This window comes from Pseudorasbora parva, chromosome 19 (genome assembly GCF_024679245.1).
Source record: "Pseudorasbora parva isolate DD20220531a chromosome 19, ASM2467924v1, whole genome shotgun sequence".
Taxonomy (NCBI): domain Eukaryota; kingdom Metazoa; phylum Chordata; class Actinopteri; order Cypriniformes; family Gobionidae; genus Pseudorasbora; species Pseudorasbora parva.
The window spans coordinates 7996338-8011010 of NC_090190.1; the positions used below are offsets into that span (position 1 = coordinate 7996338).

General features: G+C 38.9%; 1 protein-coding gene across 3 annotated transcripts in view; it reads left to right on the forward strand.

Annotated features, from left to right (window-relative positions):
• Nucleotides 1-12991, forward strand: part of col16a1 (collagen, type XVI, alpha 1) — a 101532-nt gene extending 88541 nt beyond the window's left edge. For all 3 annotated transcript variants that reach the window (XM_067425827.1, XM_067425829.1, XM_067425828.1), the window contains 16 exons: nt 1947-2009; nt 2267-2338; nt 2444-2497; nt 2592-2636; nt 2847-2891; nt 3328-3381; nt 4161-4214; nt 4643-4693; nt 4785-4874; nt 4967-5002; nt 5439-5483; nt 9488-9688; nt 10483-10546; nt 10674-10850; nt 10943-11020; nt 11119-12991. In XM_067425827.1, the coding sequence (XP_067281928.1) occupies nt 1947-2009; nt 2267-2338; nt 2444-2497; nt 2592-2636; nt 2847-2891; nt 3328-3381; nt 4161-4214; nt 4643-4693; nt 4785-4874; nt 4967-5002; nt 5439-5483; nt 9488-9688; nt 10483-10546; nt 10674-10850; nt 10943-11020; nt 11119-11318 (1329 nt within the window). In that variant the 3' untranslated portion in view covers nt 11319-12991. The remainder of the gene's footprint in view (nt 1-1946; nt 2010-2266; nt 2339-2443; nt 2498-2591; nt 2637-2846; nt 2892-3327; nt 3382-4160; nt 4215-4642; nt 4694-4784; nt 4875-4966; nt 5003-5438; nt 5484-9487; nt 9689-10482; nt 10547-10673; nt 10851-10942; nt 11021-11118) is intronic.
• Nucleotides 12992-14673: the final 1682 nt, after the last annotated feature.

Here is a 14673-nt window from a genome sequence, read left to right on the forward strand (position 1 = left end):
GGGTCTCAAACTCGCGGCCTGCAGGAGGATATTTTGTGGCCCTCTACTTGACATCAAAGTTTAGTGGTAGTGCGGCCCGCGCGTTATTCCGAAAAGTATCTTTTTGCGGAGTCGTTGCATGTGCCGCACTTGCCACGCTTTCTGCCTCACTTTGTGTGTGTGCATGTGTGTGTGTGTTTGCGTGTGTGTGGGTGTGGGTTGACACCGCGTGATTGACAGGAACAGAGGCTGATCAGACAGTCGAAACTAAAGTTTTCTAACAGCGCTCAGATGGCCAATCAAATCAAAGTAGGCAGGGATCTTTTGACTCGTGCAGTTTTTACACACACACACACATAAACACACAGATGAGTGCGCCAATCTATCGCTTAATGCTGTTGCTTAATGCTCTTAATATGCAATCATTGATGAACATTTTAATGAAGAAGAAAACTATATGAGAGCGGATTATAACTCTGAATATTTGAGATGATTTACTAAAAGTCTACTATTAGACCACTCAATAACTTTGCTCACATATAAGCAGCAGATGTACTCAAATATAAACTCAAATATAAGCAGCGGATGTACGTATTTATTCACTCATGCGAAGAATCTTGGAACTAATGATATATTTGACGCAAATTAATGCAAATATTGATTGCAAATAGTCCCAAATAGATAATTTCCCAACTAGAATTAGACCTAGAATTTCAGTGACTGTTTTGTTTGACCGGGTTATGGCCTTGCTTTGTCTTTATCAAACAAACACAATGATTTATTCCTCATCCACCCGCGATTGTATTACATGACCCGCACAATCGGTCGATATAAGTGTGAACTGCGCGCTCACACATACACAAACACACACACACTTGCGTGCCTAGATCAAGAAAGAATTTCTGCCGACAGGTGTATGTTTTGGTAGCCCGTCTGGTACAGTCCTGGGACTAATTCTATTACATTTTATTATTTTTTTACGTTTTACTCACATAAGTTTGTTAACCCATTCCTGTTGGATCCAATATAGAAGGCACAGCATTGTGTCCTCAAATCTAGCACTTAAGACTTGTTTACAAACGATTCCACAGTGAAATGAAGCAAACACACGTTCAGTCTTCCCCACATGAACTGGAACTTCTTTAAAAATAAAGGAAGTATCACACATTCCTAATATTATGAACCGAAGGAAGCTTATGCAGCGACTGTGTTCTTCCACAATATCTTGTTATCCACGTGTTTATTGCTGCTGGCTAGTGATCCGATCAGCTCCATGAGTCGGTGGGCGGGGCTACTGAATTACACGTTCTGTAGAGGCGATGTTTCGTAGCGCTATGACGTAAGGATAAAGCTCACAATCGTTTTCTGGGCCTCGTGTCTATAATAGTTTTTTTTTTTTTTTTACTAAAAAGGAAGTTTTCAGCTCTGAAACTTACAGGATGATCTTTTATTATCATGACCTTTTATATATCAAAAGCTCAAGGGAAGTGGATTTCTCAATACATCACCCCTTTTTAGTAGGCAAGAGAAGCCTATATGAACCATTCACGTTCAGAAAGGAATGTTCAAATTCAGAGGAAAGAAGAAAGATTCATGTTGAAGAACTGTTGATAATAAAGATTGAGAAGATTGGATCAGTTGTGCTCTTGTTTTTTGTTTTTGTTTTTGTGGAATACTTGATGCGGCCCAGCCTGACCCAGAGTCTACCTCCAGCGGCCCCTATGTAAACTGAGTTTGAGACCCCTGATATAGAGAGTCCTTCACTCACATTCTGGTCATTAAATCTAATAAATTCCTTAGGTAAAGTCATGTTTCACCCAACTTTTTTTATTTAATATATCCTGTTTTATTCTAAAATAGAATAGAAATAGAATTAATATTGACATCTCAATTCTGAAATAAGCCTCATCTCTGTATATGCAAATGGAACAAACCCAGATCTCTTATTGTTGCCTTCCTGTCTCCAGGGTCCTCCAGGTTTCCCAGGAAAAGCAGGTCCCCCGGGCCCTCCAGGACCACAGGCTGAAAAGGCAAGTGACAGTTTTATAATGCCGTAAAATGCATTGATGAATGAAATTATACCACAAAGGTGACATTCCTCGCTCACGTTGGAAATAAATCCTTATAAGAGCAATGGCATTTTAAAGATGACTCACCATTCATCTGCATTATCTCTTAACAGTCACTTTCACAAACAAGCACTCTGACATGATGTACTTTGGATGTAAAATGGCTCTGGAATATATATATATATAAAACACTCACCTTACTTTATCCACTCCACTAGGGTAGTGCTGGAATTCAGGGCTCACAGGGACCCACAGGTCCCCCAGGATCACGCGGGTCCCCAGGCATGCCTGTGAGTGTCAGAATCCTCTGGAGAGACTCCTATTACGTCTAGCTGTAAAAATTCAAACTTTGACTAAACATTTTATTTTGCTTTGCATTTTGTGTTTGTTTCAAGGGACCACCTGGAATGGAAGGATTAGATGGCAAAGATGGAAAACCAGGTTTAAGGGTCAGAAATAAAAAAGTTATAACAGTTTTTCTTGTTTTTTGTCAGATTTGGTTCTATTTTTCTCAATCTTTGTTTTATTCCCACAATCACACAGGGCGAACCTGGACCAGCTGGCCCTGCTGGACCCAGAGGAATACCGGTATTAACTGTGCCATATTTTCTTTCTTCGTTTTCATTTTCCAAGTTCTTTGTGGATTTTATCAGTGACACATGAATTCAAAAATCAACAGATGGAACAAAGAACAAAGTCGACTTTAATTAAGCGTCTCCGAGGAGGAGCTTGACTTGCTTTAGACCTGACTTTTCTCTGATTGGAAGAGACTCACTGTAAAACTGTTTCTCATTCCAGGGTTTCAAGGGCATCAAAGGGCACACGGGTCTCCCAGGAATGAAAGTACGAGCCTTTTCTTGAGTTTCATAGCCTTGTTATTATTTCTATTTGAAAAGTTTAGCACACAGATGAATAAAAGATGACTGTTTCTATTGATCCTGTCTGTGTGTAATGCTTTTGATGTTATAATACTTTCTCTTAATGAACAGAGACAACCACGAGTAAGAGATATATGAAGTCAAAAGTGTTATTATTGCATTTTTTATGTTGTTCTTTTGTATAAATGGCACAACATGTTCGAGCTCAGCCTATGGCGTAAGCTTGGGGTGGGATGATAAGAAAACTGTTTGGAAACAAGCTTTATTTTTGCAAATCCTTTTGGCACTTCTAATTGCGCATAACAACTGTTTTTTGTTTCCATGTGTTATTCTGTCTTTTTACATATTTCTTTGTTTTTTATGCTGCATCACCCATCTCTTTTCTTTATTGTTATCTGTAGGGAGATATAGGACCTCAGGGACCAGCTGGAGCACCAGGAAGGCCTGGTCTAGAGGTAAGCTGTCTGCACTATAGATTTCTCTACAAATGCTCTATAGATTTCAGATAATGAAAGAATGCTCTGAAAATAGGTTTCTGCACCCTTAAACCAGAAACATACTCTATGTAAGTAAGCAAACAAAGATACAAATGCTTGGCCGATGTGCTGTAAGCGTGTGATCCCATTGTGCATTCCTAATGTGTGTTGTCATGTTACTGTGGAAGTAACAGACCTCAGGACTCAAGGGAGAGATTGACTTAGCTCTTTTTACCAAGCCATTTCACTGTTTTATTCACACAGGATGAAGATGAAGAGACATACTAATGTTTATAATACCAATCTACCTAAACTCGCTTGTTCAGGTTTAACCACCACTCGTTCTGCAAGTGAACGGCGGAAATCACTCTCGCGGACCTTTTCCTGGACCGTTCCCACCTGGTGGCACTTAACTAATCTATTCGTTTTCTGTTTGTTTAATAAATATGTGTACTGCGCTAGACTAATTGAGACTTGTTACAGCACTTGCATGCTGTTCCACCAATATTGCTTCTATTGCTTTCCTCATTTGGATAAAAGCTTCTACTAAATGATTAAATGCAAATGTAATAACACATTTGTTCAGGAATATTCTCTTTAAATAGTTGCTTTATCACGACAGTTATCAGAAGACAATTTACGCTTATGTCCAAAATATTATATGGTGGCGCAATCCTGAGAATGCAACACATGCAAAACACAAATTGCGATCTGACACATGTCTGCATAATTAAATAAATCTTTTACTTGCATTACAGGGTGATCATGGTTCTCCTGGACCTCAAGGACCACCTGGAGCTCCAGGACATTTGGTACGTATTTAAAATATTTTATAATCTATTTTCTTAAGTCTGCACATATGCACTAACATTCAAAAAATCTTATTTTTAAATGATTTTTTTTTTTAAAAAGAAGTCTCTTCTGCTCACCAAGGAGGCATTTATTTAATACAAAGCTGAATTTCAAGTCGCATGAGCCATACTAATGGCTAATATATATATATATATATATATATATATATATATATATATATATATATAATATATATATATATATATATATATATATATATATATATATATATATATATATATATATAATTTTTTTTTTTTTTTTATGAAAATATTACAAAATAAAATCCTACTGAGTTCATTTTTTTGGAACGGTAGTGTACAAAAAAATTTATAATAATAAAACTTGAGAAAGTGATGGCATAATGCTTGCACTTGGAAATTTCTAGGGTGCTGCCGGACCTTCAGGGCCACCGGGACCAGTTGGGCCACCTGGGGTGGTGAGCAAATTTGTCTTCCAAAACAGATAATGTGTCAGTGATGTTTTTAATGAGTTGAATGCGTTACTATGTCGTGTTTGTTCTTTACTAGGGCATTAAGGGAGAAAAAGGTGAGGCGGGAGAGAGAGGACAGGCTGGCTTACCTGGCCCACCAGGGGTCCCAGGTCACCCAGGGCTGATGGTCAGTACTTAAACTTAGTTGGTTTACAATAATATATACCATAAGTTTTATGGACTCTAATTCAATTTTTTTTTCAAAACTTTTTTCTGTAGGGTGAACCAGGGAGTGATGGAGCAGCAGGTAAAGATGTAAGTATCTGATTTGATTTGCATTAGTATATGAAAAACTACCCTGTTATAGACAAAAAACGTAATATGCATGCGCATGACATCACCGTTTTCACAAATTCAGGGTAGTCGATAATAGTATTGTTTTCAAAAAGGTGCCATTTAAAACATGTTCTCAAAGGTTTGTGTTTTCAGGTCCCCAAAATGCCATTGTAGAGTAAATGAACAGCCAAAACACATAAAAAGTGTTTGGTTTTTTAGTTTTTTAATTGTATTATTATTACTTTCAATTAACACCAATCAATTCCAGCTGTCTTATTCAGAATTCTTGAAGTGTTCTTGAAGCATAATTGGATTATTAAAATCAGGATCTTGTGAGCATAGACACAATAGTTATTACTGCAAAACTCTGTACTACATGTCCCAGTTTCACTCCTCTAATTATTTGTAACCGCAGGGAGCCTCAGGCCTGCCAGGAGAGCCTGGTCCACAGGGACTGAAGGTAAGGTGCATTGCTTTCACATCTCTGTTATAATGTCATTGCACCATTGAACACTGTCATCTTTCCACATGCATTTGGGTGCATCTTATTCAGGCCTAAGAGAGTGTTTCCCTTCCCATCAATGTGTGCTCAACACATCCTGTTAGTTTTTATGCTTACATTTGTTCAGTGAAGTTGTCAGGTGGCTCCATCTGCAATCACAAGAGCCTATTATCTAACCTGACTTTCCCTTCACTCTTTATTTTTATTTTTCTTAATCTCGTCTGCCACAGTTGCCTGTTTGAACACCACTCTCGGCTTACATAGTGACACCATTATGCTCGGTAATAAAGCCATAAAGGAGCCTCTATCTGTCACTGTGACAGGACCACATTGTCTGTTGTTTTTTTTTGTTTTTTGTTTTAAGTTTAGGCTCGAATGAGACTCGAGCAGTGCTTTTCCCTCGACCCATGAGCAGAAGCTCTTAAATGTGTAAACAAGTGGCTCGACTGCTACATGTACAACATCAGTGTTGGGAATGCTGCCTGACACTGTAGCCTCACAAACTATACTCTTAAAGCTACACTGTGTAACTTTTTTAGTTTATTCTTAGCTAAAAACACTTAGTTCTTTCAAAAATATATGTGCTCATTAATGTATATTTACTCCTTTCAAGTAATAAAGTATTCTCGTAAGTTTATAATATGCCATTGAAAATACATACGGGTGAGGGCTAGAATGCCGGTCGCCATGTTGCCCCTCCATCTTAAAAGTACAGTAGCCAAAGAGGGACATACCCGTAAATTCAAGCTTCGCTTTTCGCGTTTTTACACTCGATGGCAGTCATGAACGAGGTCGAACTGGAAGCCATGTTAATCTTGGACTAAATCGGCCACCGTAGGAGTTAAAACGAAATCGGAATTGAGAAGAACAGAAACTAATATTCACTGGATGGTCGTATACCTTTACACCGCTAAATGGGGGAAAATATCACACAGTGTAGCTTTAATTTAAAATATTAAAAAATAACCTACCCTATACTACACTACAAGCCTTTAGCAAAAAGTGGCCTTTAAAGTTATTAAGGTGGCAATGTCTTTTTAAATATAAATATTAACATTAAATATACTTAAATATGAATTTAAAATGTATTTTTAATATAACTATTAGCATTAATTAGCATTTGCATAGATAATTTAGTAGTACTAAGTGCAGACAATAAAATTAGAAAAGGTCATCATTAATATAGCCAAACTGAAAATATAACAATGCACAGCAGCAACAAAATATATATCCACAAAATCAAAGTTTGCTTGTCAATTTTAGACTACTTTCTAAATGAGTCATGCATTTCATTGGGGAAAAATATAACTAATCTTGTTCAGCTGCAGTGCTGTAATTGTCAAAACTAAAACTACACTGAAAAAAATTTACGTAATCTTATTATTTGCAATCTAAATAACAAAATTGTTTCTCTTCTAAACATGATTTCTTTGCTTTCGATTAATGTAATTCTCTTAAATGTGCATTCTACTAGATTATATTATTTGGGGTTAATGTGAACCAATCAAGTACTCGAACATGATTTTTGCTGAAACTGTAGTTCCCAGCATGCTTTGCGTGGGACTTGACGAAAAGAGTGAAAATTTAACTTAAGTGTTATTTTATGTGTTTTTGGGGCAAAATTAGATAAGGCGGATACTTTATATTGTTTAATAGCGTTTAATATTTATTTATGTTGGAATAATTAGAATCATTTAAATTATACTGGGTTACCATAGTGGAGAAGAGCGGAGCGATTGCTTATGCTGTGGACTGAGACAGCACAGCACATGTCAGTAAAGAGCATTTCATAGCACTTGACATGTTCATTATGTACCATTGCTGGCTAACAGAATGAAAGCTAGCTAGTGCAGTCTTATAAATCAGTCAAGTGACCAAATATATACAAAAAAACAATATACGAAAAACAATATAAGCTTGTGATTTTATTAAAGAGGCAGGGTCTCAAGCCCCTCTGTGCACATCATGTTGTTAGTAAGCCATATTAAAATAATTTTGAGTTACTCAATTGGGTTACTTAAAATTTACTTCATTGTATGATGTTGAAGTTATGTGAACAAATTTTGTTTGTTTAACTTAATGTGGAACCGATGTACATGATTAAATCATGTAAATCCACCACACCTTTTTTTCAGTGTATTCCAAAGTAACGCCGCATTCACACGGGGCGTAGGCGTTAACGCTTGACGGAGGGCGTGGCTGAAGCTGGGTGCTGACGCGATCGTCATAGTGACAATAGCCAATCAAATTAACTTGCCGCCTGGACCAAAACACAACACAAAAAAGCGCCTTTTTTGACAGCTAGTCTGTGAGACGAAATGGATGCCGATTTGGTGTTATGTGTGATTGCGATTGCCCGTGTAGTTGTTGTCAGTGCACTGCACAGGTGCTCAAAGCTGTTGGCTAGCGTCTGCTGTAGGATATTTGCATACGGCGATCTGATTGGATGACGCCTGCGCTGGCGCTTGAAAAGTTGAGAAATCTTCAACTTCTGCCGTTTGGAACGCGAATGAAGCGCCGCGACGGAAACCACAATTAAGTTCGGCAACGAATGATGTCACCCATTCAAAGTAAATGGGAAGCGTTAACGCCTACGCCCTGTGTGAATGCGGCGTAATGTTTTGAATAAAACTAATAAAATGACAGAAATAACTAAAACTAAAATTAAATCTGATTAAACTTAAATAAAAATTTCAAAACATTAATGCATACTATATTAATATATTTATAATACTAAAATAGCACTGCTCGACTGTAATGCTTTGGTTGCAATACAGTGTTATTTGGTAAATTATTTTAAAATATATATTTTAAATGTTATTTATTTGCAGTTTTTACTTTAAATGATGTTGATTTTCCATTTTTCCGGGAAAACCAGGAGCTGCTGGTAGAGGTGTTAGTGAGGCCAGCAGGGGGTGCTCACCCTGTGGTCTGTGTGGGTCCTAACACCTCAGTGTAGTGATGGGGACACTATACTGACAAAGAGCACCGTCCTTCGGATGAGACGTTAAACCGAGGTCCTGACTCTGTGGTCATTAAAAATCCCATGGCACTTCTCGTAAAAGAGTAGGGGTGTAACCCCGGTGTCCTGGCCAAATTCCCTTGATTGGCCCTTACCAATCATGGCCTCCTAATAATCCTCATCCACTGAATTGGCTCTATCACCCTCTCTCCTCTCCACCTATGGCTGGTGTGTGGAGAGCGCACTGGCGCCGTTGTACTGTGGCTGCCGTCGCATCATCCAAGTGGATGCTGCACACTGGTGGTGGTTGAGGAGAGACCCCTGACATGAGTGTGAAGCGCTTTGGATGTACAGTAGTACATATGAAAGCGCTATATAAATGCCTCATTCATTCATTCATTCATCCAGGAGTGTTCCTGCGGGGTTTTGTGCATGAAAAGGCTTTAAAGGATGTACTGTACACATTACATTTCATAATGTAGAGTATTCACTAGTTGGCATGTTTATGTAAGTAAAATGGACTTCTGTGAGGAATCAGCAGCATTTATTTTGATGTGAATAAAAACGAAGCTGTGAGAGACAGAAGCAGGCCTACAGCACATACTATACGTTATACTGTCACATACCAAGGGTTTTTTTTTGGGGGGGGGGGGGGGGAATGTGTGGAAAACAACACAAGACATTAAAGCTATCCCTCACTCAACTCTAGTCTACCCTGACTAAGCAACATTGATTTAATCAATAGCTAATTTACAAAAATATTTATACAAAGAGTATATAACCAGCAAGCCAGAATGAAATTATAGGCCACAACCACTGTATTCATGCTTGCCACACATTTCATAAAAATACATGGGATGAACCTTGATTTTTTTTGTTATTTTTTTGTGGACTGTTCCTATATAAAGCCTATTATATGGTGTTGTTATTTGTTGCCTGTGGTCATTGTTCTAGAGTCATCTGTGTGGTAAATCACAGCTGCTCTTTTGATCCCGTTCAGGGTGAAGCAGGAACTGCGGGGCAAAGGGGACCCCCGGGAGAGCGTGGACGTCCCGGCCCACCAGGTGGAGCCTTTGGTTATGGTGGAGGCAAAGGACCAGAAGGGATCATAGGACCCGTCGGACCCCGTGGTGAAAAGGGAAGCCCCGGTACACCTGGACCTGCTGGTACTCCCGGATCACCAGGAATCCCAGGGAATGATGTGAGGCTTATTCAATGATGGTACACAGTAGGGCTTACACACGAGTAGCAAACGTTCTTATACACGAGTTTATCCGGCCAGTGTTTGTAACTTCTCAGATCGCCACCACACAAACTTTCTGCATTTGCTCTTAGTGAACGCTTATCTTTTCATAATTCTCATACACTTATCAACAAAAGAGATGCTTTATAAAAGTATCTTGGTTTATCATTTGAAAGTGAATTAAGACAGCCATAAATATTATTAGTGATTTTACAGTTGTAATGTAAAATATTTATTATTATAATATAACTTTTCTAAAATACTTTACAGTTAATATGTCTTATTAGTATTTAGTATTTTTAAATTTGATTTAGTAGTAGTGATAGTAGTGTATATTTAGTTGCATTAATAATTATTATCATTGCTATTATTATTATTATTATTATTATTATTATTATTATTCAGAATCAGAGTATAAAGTCAGGGTCATTGTTACAGTGTGTTTATATATAAGTACTGAGTAATATTAATTATCTACATGTACTTGTATATGTATATATATATATATATATATATATATATATATATATATATATATATATATATATATATATATAATATATATAGTTCTAAATAAACCCCTAGTCCATAGCCAAAAAAAATAAAAATAAACTTGGCTGGAAGAGTTTATCAACTGACAGAAACCATTTCCCGCCTGCAGTATCACATAGAACAGTATCTACTTTGAGAAACAATGGATCTTGTTTGCAGTATATGAGTATTTTAACTTCAAAATGTTTTTTTTTTTCCAGGCTGTTGTAAACTATGATGACTTAAGATCCTTCATCAGACAGCAGGTCATAAAGATCTTTGACGGTGAGAGAACTTTTGTGACCAGGCATATCTGGATGCTGAGAAATGCACTGGAACTTTATTTATATATGGCTTATTTCACAGAGAAAGTGTTTTAGGTTGGCTTGTCAAAGTTGATTTGTTCTCGCAGAGCGTATGGGCTACTACATGTCACGAATGCAGATGCCTGTGGAGATGGTTGCGTCCCCTGGCCGACCAGGACCCCCAGGGAAAGATGGAAATCCAGGCATCCAAGGTACCCCTGGGATGCCGGGCCGCCCTGGGCAGATTGGCCGTGAAGGAAGGCAGGGACCCATGGGTCCACCTGGTAAGAGGAACTAATGTGCTAACGTTTCCTACAGCGGTCCAATGTTCCATTTGCCCAGTCTTCCACATGGATGCTTTTGTATGTGTCCTCAGGTGCCCCTGGTGTGAAGGGAGAGAAAGGAGATAAGGGTATAGGAGAGATGGGAGATAGCGGCCCTCCAGGTGCTCCAGGTCTGACTCTAGTTTAAAAAAAAAAAAATGGAGGTCATTTAGCCAACTTTATTCTACTGCCACATTGAAATTTCTCTCATTCCTTCCATCCCTCTTAGGTGTTCCTGGTGCTCCTGGTTATGGTAAAATGGGACCACCAGGTCCTTCTGGTCAGCAGGGCATCCCCGGAATTCCTGGACCTCCAGGACCCTCTGGACAGAAGGGCAAGGATGGCCGCTGTCATCCGTCAGACTGTATGAGTATGCCTGTGGAGTACAATCCCAAGGGTCCCATGGCTCCCAAAGGTCCCATGTACTAGAAGAGGGTTTAAGAGAATTAAAAGATGGAGGATGGTACCCCAAGATTGACATTCTCACAATTACCTACCTGTACCTGCTTCTGAGGAGATCCATGGAGAACCAAAGGATTAATGTGCATTTCCTTTCCACATGATGCAATGCCAAAACACTGGTTCACCACGAATGGGGGACATTTGTAAGTTATTGTCTGCTGTTGAACCAGTTAAGACATCCCAAGCTTGAGTGCCTTAACCCCTGAAAACTGTCCCATAATGCCACACTTGCATCATAAACTGTGTTTGTGCTTTATTAATACAGTAAATTGAAGACTTTTAGTTCCCTGGAGATATAAGGTGTTGAAAGTTATTATTGGTGCCCAGATTATTCATCATTCAACCTTTTCATTTCTTTGCTAGAGGTTTTCTTTTGACACTTCTCATCAGTCTTCAAAGCCCTTTATTATCTTTTAAAGCAATATTCTGAATTAAATACAAGTACAAATCATCCATGGCTTGCTGTTGATTACTGCAGGAATGTGACATCTCAGTTTATGAAAAAGTTTTGCACTTCAACTTTTTTTTAACAAAATGAGGTATAAATCAAAACGATTTTCTGTAGAAATCGACTTCAAGCCACAGATGCCGTTGAAATGGCTTGTATTGGTTCTGGAATATTCCTTTAAGAATATTTTTGTGAGGGGTTTGTTTTGGCAGCTGCTAATTTTGCTATTTTATTGCTTTGGCAAAGACAGTGGCATAAATATATAAATATCCATCTGTTTCCAGTGAATAATTCCCTCCATGGTGTGAGCCATTTAATATAAAATAGTTTGATGTTATCATTAGAGGCATAGATGCAACTTCCCTAATTAATTATGTTAATTATTCAAAATTAACTCCCCCGAGGGCTTGTGTTGTACATATTCATATTTATATGTAATGGCGTTTTGTACGTGTTTTTAAAAAATGACATCAGCAGCCCTTTTTATTGTCGTCTCGGATAATTTTATAAGCTCTAAACAAATGGATGTTTTGTAAAGGTAGGTTTTATATGCAGTTTTGGGTTAGAAAGCCATTTTGTGACGTATCACCGGACGGAAAGAGATTTTATTTTTGTAAGAGTATTTCAGTGACACCAATCTCTCGGTGAGCTCTGTGATGACATCTCCTCCTCCACCACTCTGGACTCTTAAACTTGAATTTACTTTGATATACTGTACCACTCGCAGCTGAACCATCATGTGCTTCTAGAACACTCTAATCTTACATATGCTTCGCTAGTCGTCCTAAAACACAGCAGATCCCCAACCTTCTCTGAAGCAAACGGCATCTCCGATTCTCTGCTGCGTCAGCCAGTCTGATGCTTTTACACTCTGCACTTTATCACTCCCTCAGACTGTATGCGTGTGTGCGTGTGTGTGAAGATGGCGAGAAAGATTCTGTATCTATTTCGGGAGGATAGCTGAAAAGTATTTAGCAGAGCCAGTTACAATTTTCAAATTACGCCGTTTTCATGAAGTGAACGTCATGAGCATGACAATTTCAGATTGGCCTTTCAACCTTTTATTTATCCCAAGCTTTAAAAAACCTCTCCCTTCATCATGCAACTCATCATAGTGCTATTTGTAAGTAAAGTCATTTGTGTGCAAATTTTTTAAAGAAACTTAAAAGAAGCAATAAAAGTTTTGAAAGCAGTTTCAGTCTATGGACTCCCTCACTCTGTCAATTCCAAATCAACATATTTATATATCTATCTTTTTACAGCCATAGCGACCGTTATGCATTCACTAAGTATGACAGAAATGTCTTGAAACGCTTGAGCCCTTGGGTAACTAGTTTCCAGTTCAATTTGTCACACTTTAGTTTATATATAACAGGATATATGATGATGGCGAGAATGTGAATTTGGAAGTAGAAATAAGATTGCTTATTCTGAAAAAAGGTGAGGATGTTAAGAATGTGATACAAGAAACATGAGGTGTGTCCCAAATTACTCACAATACACTCTAAGCCACTTTAGTAGGTACATCTGTTCAATTGCTTGTTAATGCAAATATCTAATCAGCCAATCACATGGCAGTAACTAAACACATTTAAGCATGTAGACATGGTCAAGATGATCTGCTGAAGTTCAAACTGAGCATCAGAATGGGGAAGAAAGGTGATTTAAGTGACTGAACTTGACATGGTTGTTGTTGTCAGACAGGCTGGTCTGAGTATTTCAGAAACTGCTGATCTACTGGGATTTCCACACGCAATCATCTTTAAGGTTTACAGAGAATGGTTCAGAAAAAAGGGAAAATATCCAGTGAGCGGCAGTTCTGTGGGTGAGAATGCCTTGTTGATGCCAGAGTTCAGAGAACAATGAGCCTTCTGGTTCAGCTGATAGAAAGGCAACAGTAACTCAAATAATGTTTGTTACAACGAGGTCCACAGAAGAGCATCTCTGAACACACAACACATCAAACCTTGAAGCAGATGAGCTACAGCAGCAGAAGATCACGCCTGTGTCACTCCTGTCAGCTAACAACAGCAAACTGAGGCTGCAGTTCACACAGGCTCACCATGTTATTTGAATTAATTTCTGTGTAAATTCTTTGAATTTAGCCTAGAAATCTAGACGCACCCTAGCAGCAGCAAATTTAATCTGCCCGCAAGTGTCGTCAAGGAACTCTCAATACCATTCTGAGCTGTGTTCCTCAGAATCTGGACGGCCCAATCACGTCGTGTATAGAGTCGGCGGGCGGTGCCATAATGACGACGGCCGAGTTGCGTTTGCGTGCTTCTAGTAAACACAGAAACTGGCGAACGGCGGCGGTCTTTCGAATCAGCTCTGACCACGACTCTGGAAGACTTGGAGTTAAGCTTTTCTCTGAGAAAAGAACAAAGAGCGGCACTGAAGTCATTCTTAAAAAGGGAAGATGTGTTCGGAGTTTAGCCGACCGGATACGGCGAATGTTCAGTCAGCGAGCTCTGCTTCACCTTCATGTTGCTCTGGTTGGTTGTAGCGCTATCCTATCGCGTGCAGAGGGAGTTTGAAAGACAACCATTTATCCCGCCCCTCGGATTGAGCCCTGTCAATGGTGAGTTTCCAGACCAAACATCTTGATGTGGGTCTGGCTTGTCAGGCTACTTTGAATTGCCATTGTGTATGAAATGTGCTATATAAATAATATTGCCTTGCCATAAACAACATGAAAGTGTGAGTGTAACCCCTCCTGTTCGAACTGCCCGCTCCAAGCTGGACTTGAACCCCGGTCCGCCGGCATGAGTCGGACGGTCTAACAAGGAGGCTAAAGGCTACAACCTCTAATGTAAGTCGCTAGAGCCTCTCTTGAGGTCAGAGGAGGGAGGTTTTACTCGCACTGTGACTACT